Genomic DNA, 25,769 nt, shown 5'->3' on the forward strand with positions numbered 1-25,769 from the left:
TTTCAACAGTCTCATAAATGTTAGAGATGGTGATTTTCTCTATTTTTTTTTCTTTTTAATGTGGCTCTGTTGGCTGGATGGACTGAAAAAATAACAAAGAATTTAAGTCAAATTACAAATATTTCCTATTAAACATAATGGACTGCAAAATAATTTGTTTTGAACTTAGAAGAACCACACCGATTATGAGAAAAATTTGCAGTGTGCCTGGAATAAAAGAAAGGGAACTTTTAAGGTGTATAGGAAAAGGAAAGAAATGCAGCAAAACAATGTGTTCAGAATCTTTTTATTTGTGATTTTCTTCTAGTTCTTGACCACCCTTGCGGAGAACTGGTAGGAGATGAGCCTCGGTGTTAAAGATCCAGTGTTCCAGTGGAAGGAGATCATCATCAGAAAACAGCAAATAGAGATATCTGGCAAGAGAAACCCAGTTGTATTAAAGGACCCTGTCACGTGGTAAACAGGACAAATCAAATAATGAATAATCCTTTATTAAAGACTTCTGATGAGTCAGGCACTGTGCTAAATATTGGAAACAAAGCCGAAAATAAAAGAGTGCCTGCTCTCAAGGAATTTATAATCTATTGGAGGCAAAAAAAAAAATGTAAATGCAAATAAATACAAAATACCTACAAAATGAGAAAGAAATAAGAATGAAACCAATTGCATTATTAATCTATATTGTCCTATGAGACCCTAAAAAATATCTAATGTAAGTGATATAAAAATCATAGCTACTACCAATATTTGGTATTTCATGACATAAGGATTTCTACAAAAGACTAATCCTTGCAAAACTCCCCCAAATCTACAAATCTTTTATGTAGTAAAAAAAAAAACCCCAAAATGAAACAAAAAAACCTCTAACTTTTTAAACCTAGTTCGTAACTATTATGTTCACATAAATAAATTTTAAATATATTATGAAATTTGAGTGTAATGTTTTATTTTCTGTGCTCAATATCTTCAGATGTTAAATAAAACCTCAATAGAAATCACAGGATCTTATTCATGTTACACACACACAAATGAGTGGAATAAAACAGAGCTTGAAAAACATTACACATTTCATTTTTCTTTAAAATGTTGTTTTCAGTGCCATGCCAATCTAATTGTTTAATACCAAAAAATTATTTAATGGAGCTAGAAAAAATAATAACAAAAGGTGTCTGGAAGTCTAAAAGGTCAAGAATACCAAGGAAATCAATGAAAAAAATGTGAAGGAAGGTGCCTAGCAGTACCAGATCTCAATTTATATTACAAAGTAGTAATTATCAAAACATCCAGGTTCTGGCTAAGAAAGAGGGGTTATTCAGTAGAATAGATTGGGTTCATAATAAAAAGTAGTAGATGACCATATAATCTAGTATTTGATGGTCCCTTCTTTTGGGACAAGAACTCATCATTTGAAAAAACTGCAAGGAAAAACTAGGTATAGGTGAGTATCTCACATCATATACCAAGATGAGGTCAAAATGGGTACAAGATTTAAATCTAAAAGGTGACATCATAAGCAAATTAGGAAAACATAGAATATTCTGCCTGTCAGAACAATGAATTAAGGAGGAATATATGACCAAATAAAAGACAGAAGACATGATCTGTAAAATGGATAATTTTGATTATATTAGATTAAAAAGTTTTTGCACACACAAAACAAATGCAGTCAAGATTAGAAGTAAAGCAGAAAACTGGAGAAAACATTTCACAGGAGGTTTCTCTGATAAAGGCCTCATTTGACTCAGTTATATAAACAACTGAGTCAAATGTATAAGAATGAGTCATTCCCCAAACTGATAAATGATCAAAGGATAGGAATAGGTAGTTTTCAGAAGAAATAAAAACCATATGAAAAAGTGCTCCAAATAAATAGTGATGAGAGAAATACAAATTTAAAACAATTCTGAGTTACCACCTCATACCTAACAGATGGCTAACATGCCAGAGAAGGAAAATTATAAATGTTGATGGAGATGTGAAAAAATTGAGATATTAATACACTGCTGGTCAAGTTGAAAACTTATCTAACTATCCTAGAGAACCACTTGGAAGAATGTCCAAAGGGCTATAAAACTGGTTACACCCTTTGAACCAGCAATGCTAAGATATGTATCCCAAAGAGATCAAAGAAAAAGGAAAAGGACCTAGAGGTACAAAAATATTTATAGCAGCTTTTTGTGGGGGCAAGGAATTAGAAATTAAATGGATGCTCATAAATTGGGGAATGGCTAAACAAGTTGAGGTAGTATATGATTGGGATGGAATATTATTGTGAATATTATTATGATGAAGGAGATGGTTTCAGAAAAACTTAAGAAGACTTTTATGAACTCATGCAAAGTGAAGTGAGAAGAACTAGGAGAACACTGTGCACTGCAATAGCATTATTTAATGATGATCAACTGTGAATGATTTATTTTTAGCAATTCAGTGATGTATATAATATAATATATAATGTAGATAATACTGAGGGACTTATGATAAAAAAAAAATGCTATACACTTCCAGAAAGAACTGATGGAGTCTGAATGCAGATCAAAGTACACTTTTCTTTTCTGTTTTCTTCTGCAACATGGCTAATATGGAAATGTTTTACATTACCGCACATTATAATCTATAGCAAAGTCCTTGTCTTTTCGAGATGGGAGAGGAGACAAAGGGAAGGAGAAAATTTTGAACTCTAAATTAAAATGAAATAAAATTATAATATTGAAGAGAATTTTTCTAGAATGTAAAGTTTGATGTACCCCACCCCAAACTGCAGATATTCACCAGAAATATTAATTATTAACTTTTATTTGTTTTCCTCAGGTTGAGAGGATTCATCATCAATCCCTGGCTTACATGACAAAATGGGGTTAAGTGAAATTTTCATTAACCACTAATAGGATCTAAAATACTATTTTCAATTTTAGTGTTAACAGATGCTTTGGTATCTGTAAATTATTGCTGGGAGAGTAGTGCTAATTGTGATAAAATTTCCAGAAATCTAGTAGTTTTTTCACAGGAAGAAAGAAATATCACCTTCTATGGAATTCACAAGCTTACACCTGGCTTTTCTATCTTAGATTTCTTTTATCTTTTCTTGAGTGATTAAGCAAGGAAGAACCTCCTACTTCACTTTTAGGTTACTTGTGCAGATTTTCTAATTCTGTTTGCCCCTTTCTTGGTTTTATGACTTTCAGTAAAGCATCTCTCCTCCCAGGAAACTAGAGATGACAGTGGGATTTTCATTAATGGCTGGATTTATTTGTCTTTCTACCAAATAGGGTTAATGGCATTTTAAATAGTTGTAGTGAATGATTAAAGGCCTATAAGATTTAAAATAAAATGGGTCTTCCAAAATCAAGGGATATGATTAAAAAAAAAAGTGGACAATGCTCTCTGATCAAGAACTGCTATTTTGAGATCTTCGGATACCATCCGGTATCTCACTGCAGTTAAGGTATCCTGACTGGTAAACAAGTGAGTGCAAGTTCAGTTAATATCAAATCGTGTCACTTATTGCTTAGGGAAAAGTAACCAAATCTATGCTATCATTGCTACAGCAAAGGACTCAACCATCAAATGGTTCTTCTCAATATCCCTGTGACTTGGACCAAAACTCTTCTTTGGCTTTTATTTCCCTATATGTCTCTATATATTTTTTCTTTTTGTTAGAATGTAAACTCCTTCGGGTCAGGGACTGTTTCATCCTTGTATTTGTATCCTTAGTGCCTAGTTTGGGGTCTAGCAAATAGTAGGCATTTAAAAAATGTTTTTTTTTTTTAATTGATTTATTCTTTTATTCATTCTTGGAACAAACAGACAGATTCCTCTTCTTATTCCTCCTGGGAGATTAAATCTCTTAGATAAGAACCCACAAGAGCCACACAATTTATATAAGAAAGAATAGCAAGTATGGCAATATGGTTCTGGGCTAGTGTGACAATCTTAAGTCTCTGATCCAATTTCACGTTACCATTCCTGAAGAGCCCTTACATGACTCTCCTCTGCGTTCTGAATCAGCAGAAGTTTGCGACTGGTAAGGTGATTACCGGTGTTAGCATGGGCGTGATGCTGAACTCTAATAACTGTCCTGACGCTTACATTTCTAGGGCAATCCATCTAGGCTACTGGTCAACATTTTCTTTGACCTTAAGCACTGGTCTTCTAGTTGAAAGTTCCTCTGCTTTTGTTGTGGATAAGACTACTTCAGACTCCATGAGAAGGAGTTTATTGGCATTCTTGGCATAATTTCCCACTCCCAACTAAACAACAATTTTCCCTTTGGGAAAAGGATAGAATGAATATTCTGGTCTATTTGTTAAATTACATTTTTTCTTCTTAAATTACCAATTGCCATTATAATTTGTGAAAAAGTTTCTTATTTTTTTGGTAAGCTGAAATTAGTTCAGTAGAGCGCAATTATTCCTCAGTGATATGATAGACTTGCAGTCTCACCATCAAGGTATCTCTAGCAATCCTAGGAAGTCCTGCTTAAAAGACCCGGCTGTCCTTGCCTAGCTTTAATATATTAGTTTATCTGGCAAAGCTAAAGTTTCCATTACATTTTAATGGTTAATTCTTAAGGGTGGTTTGCCTTGTGTACATATACGTGTATAGACATATTGTTCTAAATCATTGTAAAGGCTTAATGTGGTCATTCTGGATAGACTTGCAGCCTATTCTGAAGGTTTACAATTAATGCTCTTTCACTTCCTCCAGAAACTGGAAAGTTAGATTATTCTTGGTTGGATTGTAAGCTCCCAGGCTCCACCAACGAGCCAACTTGGGGCTGGGTCTGTTGTAACTCTTGGTTACAAAGCCAAGATACTAAGATCTTAGCTCCAACTTATTGCAATCCAATCTAAGCATTTGTTGTCCATAATGTGTAAAAACCCTGGGAATACAAGAATGTGAATGAGAAACAGTCCCTGATCTCAAGAGGCTTACAATCTAGCATAGGGATAATGGAAATCGATATAAATATAATTTAGGGTGTGACGAGTGTGACAAAAAGCTGGAGAATAGGAAGGTTATCTTGACCCTGGGGGTTTCACAGAGGAGCCATCGCCTGAGTCCAGTCACAAAGACTGGGTCTGCTTTTAATAGGTACACACAGAGAAGAGCATTCCCTGCCTCAAGGGTGGTATGAATTTAGAGAATGAAGAGCCTACCAGTTTGGATGTAATGATGAGTGCGTTATTGGGGGGGGGGGGGAAGGAATAGCATGTGATAATAATAGAAAATATGCCTTGAATAGGTTAATGAATCTGGGTGACATCTGATAGTTCACTTTTTAGAGCATGCAAATGACAAAATCAGAGTTGTATATAAGGAGGATTCTTCTGATGCTGGTTTCAGGGATAAATGTTTATAGAAAGGCAACCCTTGAGAAGTCAGATTCGATAGCATGAGTGAGAAATAGAGAAGCTTTAAAACTAGAGCACAGGTATTAGAAATAGAAGGAATGTGAGAGATGTTCTGAGTTTAGAACTGAGGAAACTTTGGAACTGAAACTGAATACAAGGTACGGAGAAGAGATTATTGATATTCAAAGACCAAATAAAAAGTATTTAAGTAACCACTGCATACAGAACACTGTGGCAAATACTGCCAAAGGTTTTTGCCCTCAGAGAGCTAACAATCTGATAGAGGAATATACTAACACAAATTATTTGCTGATGAGTACGGTTGATGGGAACTATGGTGATATGATTGGCAGAAATAGGGAAGCTAAGAAGAAGGACAGTATTTAGAGATGATTAATTCAGATTTCAGTATGGCGAATTTGAGGTTATCAGTGGAAATTCTAGATGGAGATATCTTACAGGTAGAAGGAAATGCAAGTCTGCAGCTCAAGGGAAGAGTCTGGAGCTAAAAATCTAGATAGGATTAGGAGTACAGGAAAAGACATATTTATACTGAAGGTGGTAGTTTTGGATGGCAGTCGTTTATTTAGAGAAGCAGGAGTTTGGGAGGTAGGCTAGAGGGATGTGTTGGTGATAGGGGATGAGTAACAACAAGATAGAATTAATTAAAGAAGATACTTTTAGAATTAATGAACCCTGAGATTCCAAACAGAACAGTGTTAAGACATAATATGGGCATAGCAGTTTCTATGTAGAGTAAGGTTTTGTAATGAAACCCCTGGAGCCTAAATCAAAAGTAATGGGGTGGTGAGGAGGTAAGAATGGGAAGGAAAGCTGTAGTATTAACCTCCATAAAATGGATTCTCCAAATGAATTTGCTCTAGATAAAACTATCAATTCTTTACATCTTTTAATAGGGATATAAAAAATTCTAAAAATCAATTTAAATTCATTTTATTAAGTTTAAATAGTAGCCTAAATTCTTACCATGAATAAGAAAGCCATAATGTTGCAATTATACCTTGCCTTCTCTTTCTTAATGATAAATAAGCAACTGTAAAGATGTCTTGTCAAGCTATCTTATATTAATAAGTTACATTAACTTTGGAATGTATTTTACTTACTTCAGGGTCTCTGCCAGGAAGAAACTCTGCTGTACATCATCATAAGTCTCTTGCTTAAGATAAACGTCTCTGAGGCCAGAATAGCCTCCATCCACTCGGCAGTGTTTTTCCAGTGCCTACATTTGAAAGAGAAGGAAAAAAAAAGTTTAAGTAAATGAACCTTCATTAATTTTTATTATTAGCTTGCCAGATCCAAATCTAATTACAATTCAAATGGAATGAGAATCTCTTGTCACCAAGTTTTCAGTAAGAATTTAAAAATGCAAACCAAAAAAATCTAATTAGCCTTAGAAATTTGCCTTAAAATGGGACAATATGTATCATCTGATGAAATAAGCATAATTAGGGATCTGCCTACAAATGGAAAGAGGATTCTTGGGATGGCATTTCTCAGGATTAAGACTATTATCACTAGGGTGTGTGGATTCCTTTTCACTATAGGTAGGTGTATGGGACATATATTTCTTACACAAATAAAAGATATAGGACAATGAAAATTCCAGTTCTGCAGAGCTACTTGCTTAGGGGAGTAAGTGTGGTATAGTATTAGAAAGTTTGCTGCACTAGAATTCAGAAAACTTGAGTTCAAATCCTATTTCTTCTACTTGCTAGTATGACATTGTTATGCTTTTTAAGCCAAATGTAGAGGTTTTTTTGGTTTGTTTTTGTTGTTGTTTTTTCCAAATGTGGTTTTATACACACATACCCCCTCCTAAATGGTGTTGCAAACTTTAAAGCATTGATTAAGTGTGAGTTACTATTAAGTCAACTACTAAGCCTCAGTTTTTCCTCAATATAAAGTGTTTACAATACTTGTATTATCTACTTCATAAGAGTGCTGTAAGAAAAGTGATGCAAGACTAGCAGAGCTAAATAACAGAAGTTACTACTGAAAGTCCCTGTTTGGCTTTTTTGACATATCAGGTTAAATAACCCTCTTGGCTTCAGTGTCCATCTCTGGATAATAAAGGGATTACATAATCTCTTTTTCCCCAAGTTCCAAAATTGCATGTATTCTAATTTTTCAATCTATGGAGTTTTGTTTTTTAATTAGTCACTCTATTGTAAAGCTCCTAATTTGTGACAATGCCTTAATCATTACCCATCTTGACTACTAGCTGTAACTTTGCTCCTTTCCACAGCAGTGTGGGAGCAGAATGGTAGATTATATTTGAGAGATAAAAGCTTTATCTCTGTAGATTATACCCTCCAAGGAACCAGGTTCCCACAAATAGCTAAACTAGTTGGATCCGTTAGATGAACTTGTAAAAAACTGTAAACTTCACAAATCATTAACGGGAAAAGCGGACAACTATCTCTCACCAGTTAACAGAAAGTGCCCTTTGTAAAACAGCAATAATTTTTCCAATTTAATATTTAACTTGAGGGATATAGACTGGACTTGTGATTTCCTAGTTGAGGGAATTTTCTACCAATTTAGGTTGGCACTTTTTATTATTGTTGCAACTTATAGTCTTAGAGAGGGACATACATAGAGCCCTGAGAGATTAAGGGATTTGTAGAAGGCAGAAGAAGGAATTGAATCCAGGTCTTCTTGGCTTTGAGACCAAGTATTGTGTCCATTCCACTGTTCTACTTCTCAATTTAATTTTAAGATAATTCATGACTATTTCCTAGTTTCTGGTTTCTCTTTTAGCTGAGATAATCACAGATGGCATCCACATCATTAATAACAATAGCTAACATTTATATAGATTTACTAGGTGCCAGGCATTATGCTAAGTGCTTTGTCTCATGCAATCCTCAACAACAGCCCTGGGAGGTGGGTGCTATTCTTCTTCTCATTTTGCAAATGAAGAAGCTGAGATAAGCACTGGTAAAAATGACCTGCCTAGGGCCACACAGCTAGTTGTCACATAGCTAGTTAGTGTGTGAGGTTATACTAGAAATTAGGTCTTCCTGATTTTGCTACCTAGTTGTCCAATGTTGTTCAATATAATAATAATGACAATTATTATTATTCAATAGGCAATGAGTAAGTGAGCCCTGGACAGAGTAGAACAGAGATCAGGCCAGTATTAAGAAAAAAGGATTTCAATTTCTGACCAGTTCCTGAAACAATGATTACTGATGCTTCTGAAAGAACTGAAGAAGTAAAGGTTTTATTGGACAGTTTGATGGGCATTACACTCCAGGGTTCATTACCCAATAGTGCCTGCTGGGGAACTCATCACTGCTAAAAGGTAGGAGGTACAGAGTGAAGGGCGGGGATGGAGTAGCTTATTGGAATGGCCACATCGGCTGGAGAAATATGTAAATGTTAGAAATTTGGGTGTCACTAAGCTTTTCACCAGCCACATTGCTTAAGCAGACATGTTTGTGTGTGTGTGTGTGTGTGTGTGTGTGTTTATATAAACACAAACACACATGAGTGACTTTTAGTCTGGAATCCTGAATATCATCTTAATGTCATAGTTGAATAAAATATTTTCATTGTAGACAGAGTGTGATAGCAGTCTAATTCTTAATATATGGCAGAAGGATGAGACTAAAACACTAATCTTTTCAATAAGGAGGCAGAAACCTTTAAAAATCATAAGAAATTAAAACTGTATTTTGTTCTCATGGCTTGTGGTCAAGTTCTGTCCGCTATTCTGTTTGTTTATAGTACTTCTCCCTTTTATTCAGATGTGCTTGTCCAAATTATTAAGAACAAGGAATCCTTAGAAATATTTGTAAGGTAAATAAACAAGTCCTTACACTACAGATGATTTGTTTGGAGTGAAGAAAGGGGCTGAGAAAGTGCCATACTAATGGTAGTTACAGGTGCCAAATACAAAGTTTTAAAGAGTGAATCTCAAAAGATTCTGGTGATATTGATTTCTGAAGAAACACAGGTAGTGGGGGGCAGCCGAGTGGTTCAATGGATTGAGCCTGGTCCAGAGACAGGGAAGGTCCTGGGTTTAAATCTGGCCTTAAACTTCCTGGCTCCGTGACCTGGGAAAAATCACTTAACCCCCATTGGCTAGCCTATTGATTCTGAGATGGAAGGTGAGGGTTTTAAAAAATAAATATAAATAGTCATAAATTCTTATTTGGGTTACTTCGTAGTCTACACGATGAAGAAATCAGAGAGCCTGAATGGTATAGAAACAGGATAGCAAGAAGTGCATTTGATAAGAATATGAGATTTAAAATTGTAGAACATAGTGATTTCTTCTATGTATTGATTCTAAGGCAGAAGGAGTGGTAATGGCTAGGCAATGGAGGTTAAGTGTCTTGCTCAGAGTCAAACAGTTAGGAAGAGTTAAAGGCTAGATTTGAATGCAGGCCTTTCCATCTCTAGGTCTGGCTCTCTCTCTCTCTTAGCTGCACCCCATTCCCACTTCATTTGTGTATGCCTCAGTTCTTTCTTCTGTAAAACAAGGGGAGGGGACTAGATGACCTCTGAGGTTCTTTCCTAGCTCTAGCTTTCTTAACATTAGTTTAGGCATTTTTTTCATACACTAATGCTAATAAAGAAGAGAGGGAAAATACTATTGGGCCTAAAGCAGAATGAAGTTTATTACTTAAAAGGGAATCTGTAAAGAAAAGTAGGATTAGTGTATGACTGAGGAAGATGCCTCAGGCTTAATGGTTTCCTTCTTGAAAATTCTTGGGTGAATTTAAGCTATTATTTCTATTACTACAGAAACTAAAATCTAGGAGTCCACCAGGACTAGATCAGTTTGAGTGTCAAAGATCTAAAAACAAACATTGGGATAATAACAGGGTCATTATCTGAGGAAATCAACTTATAAGTGTTACTTTTAACTTTGCTGGGTATTTTGATAGACTCTGATATGTTTTTTGGGAGGCAAGGAAGGGAGAGAAAACAGTTGCTCTTGGCTTCAGCTCGGAACAACATTCTTTTCCTTCCCAGGATAAGCTGATCACCTGAAATCTTATAATTATGAAGAATGACTCGACTTGTGGACAGTCTATACCTTCTCAACTCACCTACTGTCACCTTTCTTCTCTCTTTGATGAGAAAAGCACCAAACTCTTCCCAAAGCCTTCCTGGTAAATCCATTCTCTATCAGCAACTCTGCTGGGTTTTGATGCCATAGATAAGAATCGCCTGGTGCAATCTCTCCTTCCCCCACCCCAGTTTTCTAGTTTCTTTTGGTAAATTGTCTTCCCCCAACAGACTGTAAGCTCTTTGAGGGCAGGGACTATCTTTTTTCTTTATTTGTATCCCCATGGCATAGCACAGTGCTTGGCACATAGTAAGTGCTTAATAAGTATTTGCTGAGGTCTTTAGAAGGGAGGTTGAAAACCTGGAACATAGAGTGAGAAAACTTGGGAGACCCATTGAGGAAGGTTCTTTTTCCCCCTCACTTAGGAAGTCAGAGGACAAGGCATTATTTCCTTAGGTCTGTTGCCAGAGAATATGAGGAAAAATATGCACTGCCAAACTAGGACATTAGGTTTAAAGCCCTTGAGAAAGGTAGAAATAGAATACGTGTACAGGCCTGGCTTTCTACCTTCTGGAATTTAGGATTGGGGAAGTAAATTCTGGAAGGCTGAGACGATTTTATTAAATGAATCCCTGAGGTAGGAGAGCAAGAACTCACATACCTAATAGAATGGAATCAATCTGGAAAGAAAACCAGAGCTAAAAGAATAGGTAGAGCTCTCTGTAGTTGGCCTTTAGAATGAGGCTTAACTCATAAGGCAGCTATAACTTGTAAACCCTCTTTAAACAGCTTAAACCTGTGCCCTTCACACATACAATCTTACTAATAACTAGTATGTATATAATACCTGAAAGTTTAGAAAGCACTTTAAATTTGTTATCTCATTTGATTTTTACAATATTCCTGTAAGGGAGGTACTATTATTATCCTCATTAAAGATAAGGAAACTGAGCTGAGAGAGGCCTAAATCACAAAGCTAGTTAAGTATTTGAGATCAAATCTGAACTCAGGACTTCTTGATGTCAAGTTCAGCTCTCTATCCTTGTAACACCTAGTTGCCTCCTAATAAATCCTTTAAAAAAACCTCCCAACGATCTCCTAAATTTAAGAGAGTCTGCCTGGTGGCGAGCTTTGTGTAATATGGTGGCAATAAAAACCAACAGGTAAAATAAGCAATATATGTGGGTAATGAGAGTACTGAAAATAAAAAGAAAAATGAAAAAACCTGGCAACCAAACATTTTAAAAAATACTCAGAAGACTTGTAGATAGACAAGCAGGTGAATGATGATATTACTATGTTAAATGCAATATATATTTAAAAACAAAGCAACAAAAAAAGAAATTTATAGTTTTATATGTAAGCCTCTTCATGTTTAATTATATTTGTAAATATTCAGGTTTGCCAAATTCATAACAAAACCCCCCCCACAAAACACAACATAAATATAGAGAAATTAAAATTAAGACAGTACCTCTACAGCTTCCCAGGCCCATTTTCTATACTTTGGATCATGTGTTAATCTCCACATGTACATATATGTCTCAACCACTTCAGGTCTCAAGATGTAGTATTTTTCACTCTGCCTTGTAGCAATGGCTTCTACACCACCGTCAAATCTGAAAGCTTCTGGTCCCAGTTTCATTGCTAAAGAACAGCAATGAAAACAATGGTTAGTACACTGGATTTTAGTCCTACAATCGAAAAGCTCTCAGAAATTTGCTTGGCTATACTTGAGAAAAAGAGCAAACTTAAAACTCTAAAATTACTCAGGTATACACAGTTTTAGTTTCATCAGTTCTGTTCAGTACTTAATATTGACCATATGCCCTAGAGGAAGTTAGTCCTAACAGTGTATTTTAGAAAACTGCAAAAAATCCTCACAAATCTCAAACCCAACTCACTTTCATTCAAACACATACTGAGTGTCTACTTTTTATATGCAAGGTACTATGAAATATCATTATCTTAGTTAGCTCAACATCAGATAGAAGGCTGAGAATTCTAACCAACTGCGCTGAAAGCAAATTATTTCTCCAGTCTCTGTTTCAATTCACTAATTACCAAGAAGAGGCTGCTTGGCTTACTGGAAAGAGCACTGACCTCGCAATTAGCAGACCTAGGTTTGAGTTTTGTCAGTGACCAACATGACCATAACCCTGTGGCTATACAAAGCACTTAACCTTCTTAAGGGGGGATTCTTCCCTTGCAAGATGTTTAATAATACTTACAACCCCCTCCATGGGATTATTATGAGGAAAATGCCTTATAAAATATAAACGCATGATATGAAAATGAGTTTATGGAGGTGAAGATTGTAATACAGTTGGCTTTTTTCTCTAACCCATACCTTCTGTCTTAAAATTGATACTAAATACTGGTTCCAAGGCAAAAGAGTGGTAAGGGGTAGTAGGCAACTGGGTTAAGTGACCTGCCCAGAGTCACACAGCTAGTAAGTTTCTGATGCCAAATTTGAACCCAAGACCTCCCATCTCTAAGCTGGATCTCATCTTACATAAACATATGCACCAGGACCCTTTCTGTAAGTTGAAAATCACACATAATAGTGTACCCCATTACTTAGTAAGTATTTTTTATACCTAGGCATTTTACTTTTCTTTGGCTTATCAGAGTTATGTTCTTGTACTTTAGGTCCATTATTAATAACTAAATAGCATTAATGAAATAAAGAGAAGCCCTGCTCTGCTGCACATACAACTTGCTACAAGTGAGAACTCCTGGGTAAAGACTGATGTGGAAGCTAATGTTTGGCACAAAAAAATGTAATGACACATTAATGCTTTTTAGAGAGAAAGTAAGTGTGATTGGGCAGAATGCTGTGAGACTTTAATCCACTTGGGAAAATGGCATGGATTAAATATGTAATTAAAAATTTTTTATCTTACATATTTTTCTACCTTTATTTTTTTTTAATTGCCAGTGGCATAGACCTGAATTCACAGGTACTGGGTTCATGTAAAACAAGGTTCTATTGTATTTATTGACCCAGTGTCAAGTGTGACATATACAATAGTTCTTAATATTAAAACTTAAAAGATGGGAATTATATGATTAATTCTTTAGTTATCTTTTATACTTAATGGGGCTGACCTATTTCAGAAGTGTAACTTAGAACTTCCACTGAAGTCTTATTTTAACTGTGATGTGGTGTGGAGGAGACTCTTTCCATGGGAGACAAGTACAGCCAGGCCCAAAATGAAGCTGAAGTCTGGGACCAGTACGTATGTTGTTCAAGGAGCAGAAAAATGGAATACAGAGAAGTTCAATCCCTGGAGTTTCCCCTTCAAATGATTTTTTGTTTTGTCAGAGCAGCTCACAAAGCTTATCTACTAAGACAGAGAAGGACTGTGATCTACATCAGTGGCAAGAGTGAGTTCACAGACCTAAGAAGTCAGAGATCTTTAAAAAAATTCTGAAGTATGAATTAGAACAACTTAAAAGGTCCGTTAGTAGATTTGAAAACAGTACTGAAATAGTTAATTTTCCTTATAATTAAGCAAAGCCACATGAGAGGAATTTGAAGAGAAACATGGTACTTACCAGTGCGGTTATATGATTCATAACATGTGCGGGCGATTTCAGCACCAAGTTCAATGTGACGCTGTGTTAGCTCAGGAGAAGCACAGGCTGCACCAAGGGCAAACATGCCTCCAGCGAAACAAGTCAAGTGACCCATTTTGTGTTCTAAAAGGCCACCTTTCCACTCTGCAATGTAGGTCAGACCACCGCTGGATTTCCGGATTAAATGAGTCTCAATGGCCTAAGAAAGAAATTTCATTTTTCAGTTTTGTACTTTGTTCCCTTTCCCAACTTAGTGTTAAAAAAAAATTCCCTTGGACTAAAAACAAACTACTAAATAGTTGTTTTTGATCCTTGTAATTCCTGAATTCCAAAGGAATTCCTATGAAAACTGAGTTATTTAGCAACCTATCGTAAGGAGGAGTCTGATGCACACAAATATTACAACTTGTCCATGATCCTAAAGTTGGTTTAAGAGTCAAAAGAGCAAGATTCGATCCCAGGCCTATATACCAAGTCTATTTACAACCCCAAGTTATTTTTATGATACTAACAAAAGAATTTTAAAATCGTGATCTGAGATTTTATATTACTAGTTTACTTTGCTTCTACTCAAAGGCTGGCAAGAATTTGGTAGGAATGCAGCCAAAATTATGGGTGCAATCCTAGTTAATTTGGTTCTGTTCCTCTATAGGTGACTATAGATAGGTTCTATTCCTGATCCCTGAGATGACCTGACCTCAGTGGCTTTCTAAGGAGAACCAATGGCCAGAAGAACCGCCGGGAAATGGTGGTAGCGGAGATGAGACTGGACCTATCAAGAATACTGATGGAGCAGTGTACATCTATCCCCATGGATAGGAGCTCCCCAACCCCCCAACATTCACTACATACTTCTTACTGGTGATAGGTCAGCAGCATCTTCTTTGTATGTGATTACAGTGAGAAAAAATCAGGCTGTTTCTATGTATGGTTCTTATACATAACTATAGTTTCATAATATTTGAGTTAAATTCCTTAACAGGAATAGTCTGATTTTAAAGCTTAATTACACAAACTGTCATAGCAATCATTGTCCTTATAGACTTAGCTCTTTGAGGGGAGGGAACTACTTCATCCTCAGGGTTATTGGCAAAATAATTGGCTTATAATAGGTAGGCCCTTAAATACTTGTTGATTATTTTACCTATCCATTCATTTGTTTATTTTGAACTTGGCAAACCAAAAAGGAAACATATAAAAAGAATATATTCCACATACAATTCCATATATGAAGAATAGGAAAAGGGCATTATATATGAGTCAGTTGATAAACATCTACTAAGTGCTTACTACATTCCAGATACTGTGTCAATCTGAGGATATAAAGAATCAAAAGACAATCTTATGAGAGAGATAACAACCATCCAAATATGTACAAACAAGCTATATACAGAATGAGCAGGAAGAAAAAGAGAGGGAAGTTGTTAGTATTAAGAGAATTTAGGAAAGATTTCCTATAGAAGATGAGAATTTTAGTTGGATTTTAAAGGAAATCAGAAAAGCCAACAGGAAGAGATAAAGAGGGAGAGCATTCTAGGCACGGAGGATATGACTCTCATTACTTAATTTCACATGAACACTTAAGTAGGCACAAAATATAAACAAGGTAAAAAATATTTTTTTTTTGGAGGGAAAGAAATTAATAGTTGGGAGAAAGAGAAAAGACTTCATGCAGGGGTAACACCTGAGTTGGGCTGGGGCTTCTAAGAGGAGGTGATAAGGAAGTGCACCCTAGGGGATGGGGAGCAGTTAGTTGAAAAAGCACAGAAATCAGAGATAAATGTTGTATGTGGGAAGAACAGCAAGAAGGCCAGTTTGGCTATAATGGAGAGAATGTGTGAAGGAGTGAAATATATGTTAAGCTTGAGTCAGGTTGGAGTTAGACTGTCAAGGACTTTAAATGCCAAAATCTTGTATTTGTAATGAGTTCACAGGCAATAATTCCCAAGCCTAGAAAGAATCTCCTCTTTTCCATATTTCATAATTATTATATTCCATTGTCTCAGCTCAGAAGCCTCTTTTTCTAGGAAATGTTTAGGATCCCTGCTGTTCTCTCCCCATCAATTTATTCTTTCTCTCTTTTCAAATTACATTTATTTATATCACATACTTTCTTGTATTTAATGTAAGATTCTCGAAGGCTGCTTTGTTTTTGTCTTTGTATCTCTACCAAATGGCAAGCAACCTTGAACATAGGATCAGTGATTTGGAGTTGGATGGGATTATAGAGGTCATTCAGTTCAATCTCTTTATTTTACACAGAAAGAAACTGAATTCTAGAAAGATAGAGTGACCTACCTATTGGAAGTAAGTGGGACTAATACTCAAACTCAGGCCTACTGACTCCAAATTCAGGGCTTTTCCTACTTATACTTCATAGAACTTTTTGTGTATTTAATTGAAAGAGATCCTAAGCAATATAAAAAGAAGAAAGAGTCCTTGTTCTCAATGAGGGTAAAATATTATGTAAGTAAAATATTAACAAATATATACATGTATGCGCATACTCACACACATAAATATAAAAAATTTACAAGCAAAACACTGTGAAAGTCAAAAAGGAGAGGAAGAACACATTGGATGTGCTGGAGGAGAGGATGAAGAAGACTTTATTGTGTAAGGGAGAATAGAGCTGGGCCTTAAGAACACATAAGAAGTGGAAAAGCAGAGATCCAGTTAAGGTTGGAAAGGTGACAACAGAGATGTCTGGAAAAGCATGAGGAAAAGGCACAGAGGTGGGAATATATGGAGTTGTGCTTCCTGAGTTAGCAGAAATGGGGAATAATGAAATATAAGGATAAAAAAATAGGCTAGAACTTGGATATGTATAGCCTTAAAAGTAAGGCTAAGGCATATGAACATTATGTGGTAGACAGTGGGGAGTCACTGAAGTAGATGGTCATGATCAGAGCTGAGTTAGGGAAGGCAGCTTGGAGGCAGGGTGCTGTTTATAGTAATTAAGTAATAAATACTTCTTGTTTCTAATCAATTAATCAATCAATTAATAAAAGGCCTACTATGTTCTTGATAACCTGATATGCTCTGGCTATACAGAGCTAGAAATGAAATATTCTTGGCTCTCTAGGAAATTATATTTAATTAGAGGAGACAAAAGGAACACATATAAGTAGAAATGAAATGTAATTTGGAGGCAGAGGTACTTAGAAGAGGGGACTGGGAAAGGCCTTATGCGGCATTACAGCTGAACTTTGAAAGGAACCAGATAGTCTAAGAAGTGGAAGTGAGGAAGGAAGGCATTCTGGCATGTGTAAAAATTTGGAAAGAGGAGATGGAATGTTTTGTATAAAGGTGAAGAAGGCTGCTTATTATGTATCTCTGAGTCCATTTTCTTTAGGTTACACTTAAGTTCACTAAAATGGAATTGGGTTCATAGTTAAGATGGGGTAGACACATAAATAAGCTTATTGTATATTTTCTATTCCCTGACATTTTTATGTATGCTAAATCATAACTAAAATCTAAATGGCAATGACTGAATGAACAATGCTTATGCTCATGAACTGTGGTTACTTTAATTTTATAGTGGGCTTAGTTATTCCATTAATATTTCATACTCTCTTGATATAATGGAACATCTTAGCTGTTTACACTGCTCACAGCACAAACTGCAATAAAGTTCTTCAAGCAGAGACTTGTTCATCATCCAAGAAATTATTTTTTCTACATAGCAACAATAATAGCTTTTGAGCACGGATAGAGAGGCATTCTTGCCCTGCGATGGTCCTTAATAAAGTCCCTGGTTATTTCTGGCATGACTCTGATCAAGTTACCAGGTTCCAAATCACATGCCACACTATAAACAGTTCCATGGCCAAATAGTTTTGTGTGACCGTGGTTTGAATTATTTGTGTCATCATAACATGGTGGTGATTCTGAGTTCTCCAAGACTAAGCCTGAAGAACACAAGCTGTGGCTTCCCCTAGGTTCACCTGCCTAGAAAGGGTCTGATGACAGACTATGGGAAAGGCTCAGGTGATTGGTGGGGGTGGGGGTAGGAGGAATGACAACAGAAATTACAGATAAAAATACAAAATGGTCCTTAGCCATGGGTGGTTCCCTTTCTCTGGTGCAGTGAGGTTGGGTGAATAGTAGAAAATGGGATTAAGACTTTATTTATTATTATAAATTCCTCATACATTTTCAGTAAAAACTAGAGGGAATTTATTTCAAATAAATATTGTCTTCAGGGCAAAGGTTTTTAACTAAGGGTTCCATGCACCTTCTAGTGGGGAAAAAAAATCCATTTTTTCCTATCCATATATCATGTGTGTAGATAATTGTCTACATGCTATTTCCTCTTTTAGATTGTGAGCTTCTTGAGGGCAAGGACTATTTTTGGTCTTATTTATATCCTCTGTTCTTAGCACAATGTCTTGTACGTCACGGCTGCTTGTTTTATCAAGCAAGTTAAGAGACTATCTTCACTCACTTCTGGTTTCCTTTGTAATCTTGTGTATTTTGCTTAATGCATTTAAAATATTATTCTGAGATTTCATAGTTATAGTTCATAGGCTTCACTAGACTGCCAAAGGGGACCAAACAAAATTGCTAAAAACCCCTGTTCTAAGATAAAACAAAAATTCTTCCTTTCCACCTTTAAATTCCTTCCTAATCTGTCTCCGGCCTATTTTTTAAGGCATCAATGATCAACTTAATTATAAAGTACCTACTATGTGTCTATGAAATACTGCTACTATACTATGTTGTAGATCCCTTCCCTTCATGAGTATTATGTTTCAACCCAATTGGCTTACTTGCTTTTGGTCTTGATTGCTATACTTTTTTTTTTTTTAATTAAACCCTTATCTTCAGTCATAGAATCAATACTGTGTATTGGTTCCAAGGCAGAAGAGTGATAAGGGCTGGGTAATGGACCTCAAGTGACTTGCCCAGGGTCACACAGGTAGGAAGGGTCTGAGGCCAGATTTGAACCCAGGTCTGGCTGGCTCTAGGCCTGGCTCTCAATCCAGTGAGCCACCCAGCTGCCCTCCCAATTTCTACATCTTAAAATTATTAGCTTCCTTAGTTTTGGTTCACGTGCTACTACCTACATGGGGCTCCCCAAACCTAACAGTTATTAAAAAATCCTTCCTTTATTTCTACCACATTGCTTTTAACTTATTCAGTATATAATTTAGACTCATGTGTATACATCATTTCTCCTTAGTAGAATGTAAGCTTCTTAAGGGCAGTCAATTTTTTTGTCTCTGTAACACCGAGTGCCTAGCCCAGTACTGCATACATAAATAATTAAGTTAGGTTAAGGCTGCAGGAAATGTATTAAAATAACCAAAAGAAATATACTGTTATGGAACCAAGCAATTGCCAAATTTCATTTGGCCAGTAAAATGTTGGGAAATCTGATTCAACTAGTGTTTTTTCCTAGCCTTACACTCTGAACACCAGAAAGCTCTAAATATACTCCCTCTAAGGCTAATTCTTTCTATTAGGAGTTCTTACCCACTAGAATTTTAGGTCCTGACAATGACCATTGTATTCTTTAAGTGCAACTTGGTAGCAATTCTGCTAAGACATGGCAGCTTCTCAAACCTAGGAGCTTAATAATTATATATAATAAATAAAATGATTATATTTTGCTCCTATATAGAACATGTAATGAATTGAAAACTTGTTTTAACTGTTAAGAGAAACAGGAAACACTTTGGTGTGATTTCTTCTTAATGAGCTTTTCCTGTCAATGAGTTCTCTAAAGGGAATGAATTATTAACTATGGGATACAATTCTGGTGATCTGAAACAATCTTTCCTCAAGAACATTTCAAAGCTGTCAGGTGCCTTGGAAAAATCAAATCAATTCAAATTTAGAATATTCAAGCTGACTACTATCAGAATAAATAAGAATATCGCATAAAGGAAACCACAGGAATGGTAATATGTGAGAATTCTGTACCAGTGGTTCCCAAATGTAATAATTCACTAATAATAAAGCTTTTAGTTAATAAGTTTTGTGTTATCTTTTTCTGTTCTTCACCAGTGTCTAATGGGTCAACATCATTATACAAAGAAAGGCTCTAGATTACCTGATACCTGAGCTTAGATTCTCATTTTTTACTAAGTTATAAAAGAAATTTCTAACTTCTTTCAACTGTTTAAAAAGTTTATTTTGAGAAGGCATCTATGACACAAAATCATTATAAACCTCTGCTCCAGGTTAAAATCTGGCATCTTAGAAGCTTAATGAAGAGAAGGACCAGGGCAATCCTTATAGTCATTTAGCTGGATTCTTTGATGTATAGCAAAGATATGTGCTTTGAAAAATCTTGTTCAATGTTTTCTTATTCTAACTTATTCTAACAGATTCTAACAAGTCCCTCAGGCTCAAATTTGTATTTGGACCAAAAAATTGCTTTTTTTTCTTCTAATTAATCTAAGAGGAGTTTGGTTATTGATTAGGGCTTGGGATATAATCCTAAAACCAGATGATCTAGAACCATACAAGTTTTATTTAAAGTTACATTTAGCACAGGGTCTGGCACATGGTAGGTGCTTAATAAATGTCCACTCGCTGATTAATATATCATAAAGTTAAAAGTTGATTCATGTAATTAATTCACAAGGGCAGGTTTTAGCGACACCAGACTGATCATGTTAGCATGTAACAGCTGTTTGGGGTTAAAACAATGACTATTCAGTCCTGATTATGTATTAAGTTGTACTTAGTAAAATTACCACTTTTCCCAGTTTAATTCTCACTTTGAATTCTAAAATAATCAAGGCTTGAGGGATTCATAGACAACTGATCAATATTTTTGGTATACCTGAAATATGCCTACCATCATTTTAGTGCATTTGTAATAATAAACTTAATCAAAATCGTGTGATAATTACTGACATGATAACCATTTCAGAATTATAACTTGGGAATAGTTAATATTTTGTTAGAGCTTTAATCAAGCTTAGGGTTTGCAAAATACTTTCTATACATAACTTCATTTGATGTAGGTAACTTTACAATGTTTGTGAAATGTTTACCTCACTTTATATAATAGGCTCATTCTTTTAAATTATATACAAATACTATTTTTTTGTACATTAAATGATTTTCCCTTTGACTTTATATTTCAAAGACTATTGGGCCATTTCTTGTTTATTTTTGTATTTCCTTCAAAGCCATTCAAAAAGTACATTTGAAAAACCCAGCAAGTACTCCATATATGCATGCTAAGATAAAATTTTGATCTTTAAATGGCAGTGGCTCCTTGAAGTTTAGCTTTAAACTTTCCTGGCCATCTATCTCCCTCAGCCTTAGGAAAGGAGTTTGATATGCACTTCTATCTGTGAAAAAAAAGTTGAAATACAAATAAGATCCTTTTCTAAAGAGCCTGGAGGAGAATCTTTTTATAAAATAAAGAATCCTTTTCTAATGTAAACAAATGCCCTCATTTATCAATTTGATAAAATTTAGATTTTTACATGCAGACTATCTTCAAATGGTAAAGCACTTGCCAGCCTTTAAAGTAGGGTAGCTAATATCCAGTCTTAAACTTTTAGGACATTAAATTAATTTTCAACCTCGGAGGGCTTATTGAGTCAATGAATATGGGTTCAAGGCTCAATCTCTTCTGGATTTTAATTGGGGATTGATGAAAAGAAAATTCGTTAAATGAAGACATTGGCTTCATATCCAGGTATGAAAATTTAGATTGAGATTTGAAATGTACTAAAAATTTTACTTTTCTAAGACTAAATATTGTAAGTATTGTTATTCTAGACATAAGTATGTCAACTGAGGTTGATCTCGACTTCAGTGACAATATTTTGTAACTCACAAGTATATAATTTCACATTTTAAAAGAACAGGTTTAGCAGAACCCTTAGAGGTTAGAATTATATGACAAGATGATTTAAATATTGGGCTTACCTGAACAGCTGCAAAATACATTTTCTTAGCTTCCAAATCTGTCTTGTCTGACATTAGCCATGCCTTCAGCAAATATTCATAAAAGCTATCTCCTAGTCCTCCAACTGATACGTGATCTGAAAAGATAGGAAGTGAAGAATTTTACAGTGATACAAAACTTCAATTTAGGAAATATAGAGCAATTTGTCAGGAACAAGGATACCAAATCTTAAATTTGCTGGTAAATCTGAGTTTCTACATAGCTCTAATTTCAGAAGAATATTCTAAAATGAATAACTGTGACTGTCAATTAATGCTATATTATTACCAGAACTATAATTCATTACTATGATGATTTTCTAAACATACATGTGGAGTAGGCAGCGACTTAACTCTCTTAACACTCTACTAAAGCTCTTAACACTCTACTAAAAAAAAAAACACAACAAACCACCACATTATCTCAGTCTTTTCCTGAATTAAGTTTTTGCCTATTAAAAAAGTTTTCCATAATTTAGTTTAATGATTACATAATCTGGGATGTACCTTGGTAAGGGGATTTCTACTACCACTGCTTAATTTACGAAAAACAAAACAAAACAAAACAAAACAAATACTACTATCATTTTCTCCATGTAAAAACCCTTATTTCAAATTTAATTGTTCTTAGTGGATACCTCCTAGATGAACAAATGAGCATTTGGCATGAAGACTGCTGGTTACAAAAACGTTCTTTCTATAGTTAGATAGTATAGTGAATGGAACACTGAGTCTGGAGTCAGGATACCTGAGTTCAATCTGATTTCAGATACTTACTAGCTGTGTGACCCTAGGCAAGTCACTTAACCCTATTTGTCTCAGTTTCCTCATCTCTATAATGAGTTGGTGAAGGAAAAGGCAAACCACTCCAGTATTTTTGCCCCAAATGGGGTAAAGAAAACACCTAATGGGGTCACAATCACACAATACTATTGTGTGTATTCAATTTTGCATCATGGAAAAATTAATATATGAAGTTTTAGCCTGAGGTTACATATTGGGGTAAATTTCTACTATTTATAAAAACAAATTTATCAAAACAAACTTTTGATTTGAAACTCATCTTTTAATTTTCAGTTATGTCTGTCCCTTCCACCTATAAAAATATGCCATTTAAATTCCCCCATATCAGAGAAAAACTGTCTAGCTGGGAGTAACCTAACTTTGAAATATTAAATATTTTTCATAAATTGAGACTAACTTAATGATAGTTTTCCTATAAAATGCTCTGCTTCTTAATGGTATGGAAGATCCAGTTACATGAAATAAGTAAATGAATATTAAAGTGGAGTTACTGACATATTTTTCTCTTGTATGTTACCTTTACCCAAGTTACGGAAACTTATAATCAACCTCAAGTAAGATCCATACCTATAAAAATGGAAATATAACTTCTGGGTAAGCCTTATATTTTTACTTAATCAAACAATAGTTTTTACTGATTCAGACTTCTTAAACATTGTATTAACTTCTTAGAAGTCTGTTTTCAATACCTGATATCTAGTTTCTGAATAATAGCTTGGACTGACCTTTAAAGTTTACTAAATGAATTACCATAGATATCCCTGACATTTGCAAACTAAACAGCCTGACCACAATCTCATCAATAATAAGTCCTGTTATTATAAACATTATTGTAAGAGACAAATCCAATTGATGAATGCTAAAGCAAATCAACATCCAGTTACTGTCAAAACAACAAGGACTAAATGAATTTATAGGAACAATGGCAAAGATCCAACTCTGTCCTTCCTAAACATAGCAGTGGTAGTTAAAAACTAGCAGTCTTCTGACTTCCCCACTCTTTAAAAATGTGTATCACTTAATACAATAATATCAGTTATGTCCTGGTTGTCTTAGTTCCCTGATGAACTTCCTTCTGTTCTCTTTCTGTGTACTGTCATTGATTTCTATTGAAATTATTGTTTTTACATCTTTAGTTCCCCTTTTTATCTCTTCCCTTTATACTCTCTACCATGGAGCTATTCCTTATAACCAAAAACAAAATACCAAAAAAAGAGGAAGAGTTAGAAATAAATGTTCAGCCAAAGAGAAAGAGAAGATATAAATGCTCAGCCAAACCAATCAACCAGTCAGTGTGTTTAAAGTGCACATCCCAGACACTTGGGCTTTCTTTTTTTTTTTTTTAAAAAGAATGTCTATATATGATATGATGAGAAATTCCTTAAATCACTTTGAATATTACCATGGTCATCTCTTTCTTCCTCCTCAATCATGAATCTCCTTATATTTGGAGAGAATTAGTCACAGAGATAGAAACAAGGAAAAAGTAAGAGGCTGCCTTTTCTGTAATTCAATAAACTACTGAATCTTCTCTATTCTGCATTTTGTGATTGTTTATGTAGACAATGTTTCTGTGTAAACATATTAGTGGACCTAGGAGATAACAGACCTGATCCTATCAGTGAGAAAGGATTGCCTATTTCTAGAAAGAACATCAATTTTCATGCCCAAATTCACTAAATTAGTACCCTAAGAGCGTGAAAGTTAATGTCCTTCACAGGACAGAGTAATTTATTCTTTCCTGATAGTATCAGGCTCCATAAAATTACTCTTAAGTATGGGGTGAGTATTTGAGGATAGGGGCTCCTAATACCTCAAACTGAAAAAAAGATCATAATTGAAATGGATTTTAAAAATAAGATAATATAATATTTTCATCTTTTTACTTCTTATAGAATCCATTTAATTTGTATAGACTTTTTGAAGCTCTAAACATATTTACTAAATGTTTTATCCTTTAAAGATTTTTTGGCATCTTTTTAAACAGACAATGGACAACTTTCTATTAATTTATTTCCTTGGTAACCAATTTAAATGAGCTGAAATACAATATTCCATAAGATAATACTAATATAAGCCATCATGAATACCATGTATTTCTCTTTGGTTACTGGTGACGTAATATTCTGTTCCCATGTTTTAAAAAAATTGAGCAAATAAATATACTGACAGATTTACATAGAAAAGGAGGAAAGGGGGCAGCTGGATAGCTCAGTGGATTCAGAGTCAGGCTTAGAGACAACGGGAGGTCCTGGGTTCAAATCTGGTCTCAGATACTTCCTAGCTGTGTGACCCTGGTCAAGTCACTTAACCCCCACTGCCTAGCCCTTACCACTCTTCTGCCTTGGAACCAATAATACAAAGTATTATTGGTTCCAAGGCAGAAGGTAAGGGTTTAAAAAAAAAAAAAGAAAAAAGGAAGAAAGGGCCTATGTCTTCCATTTTCAATTCACACTTTGCATTATCTGTAACAAATTCCTTAATGAAGAGTATTGATTATGTCAAACAGAGTGATGGTTATTCTGTCAACAGATGTAGAGACTCACATTTTAGGTATGAAAGACAACAATGAATCTAGGATATTACTGATTAGCACAGATGGTATCTTAGTTTAATGATAAAAGAAGAAGAAAATGCAAAAAAAAAAAAGAAATAAAACTCATTAAAAGAAGACAATCGAAGGAGATGATAAATGTTGAACAAACTAAGGAATATTGCAAAATACAACTTCCTTCATAAATGTCTTAAAAAATTAAGTGTGAAGCCCACTGATCCTTTGCTTCATTTTTTTCGTGGGAAAATTCAAACTACTAAGGTGATCAAATTTTATTTTTTTTTTAATGAAAGAAAGGGAAAGGAGCAGAACACAAAGAAAGTAAATAATATAAAGGGAAGAGAAAAATCACTCCCATCTGATTGACCTCCCTCTTTTTTAAACCTAAAATTTGCATAACAACATTTTTCATTAATCATCAAACATTAAAAATGCAGGCACCAGGCAATTTCTTATAGCCTGGCTTTTCCTTTTTCATAAGGTAATATGAATTTTAAAAATCCCATTTAGA

General features: G+C 34.9%; 1 protein-coding gene across 2 annotated transcripts in view; it reads right to left on the reverse strand.

Moving 5' to 3' along the window:
- Positions 1-270: 270 nt before the first annotated feature.
- The window catches only part of MAN1A1 (mannosidase alpha class 1A member 1), a 157,724-nt gene continuing 132,225 nt past the window's right edge, over positions 271-25,769 (reverse strand). For both annotated transcript variants that reach the window (XM_044676850.1, XM_044676849.1), the window contains 5 exons: positions 21,883-21,998; positions 13,960-14,179; positions 11,873-12,045; positions 6,479-6,594; positions 271-413 (listed from right to left, as the gene is read on the reverse strand). In XM_044676850.1, the coding sequence (XP_044532785.1) occupies positions 287-413; positions 6,479-6,594; positions 11,873-12,045; positions 13,960-14,179; positions 21,883-21,998 (752 nt within the window). In that variant the 3' untranslated portion in view covers positions 271-286. The remainder of the gene's footprint in view (positions 414-6,478; positions 6,595-11,872; positions 12,046-13,959; positions 14,180-21,882; positions 21,999-25,769) is intronic.

This window comes from Gracilinanus agilis, chromosome 4 (assembly GCF_016433145.1).
Source record: "Gracilinanus agilis isolate LMUSP501 chromosome 4, AgileGrace, whole genome shotgun sequence".
NCBI lineage: Eukaryota > Metazoa > Chordata > Mammalia > Didelphimorphia > Didelphidae > Gracilinanus > Gracilinanus agilis.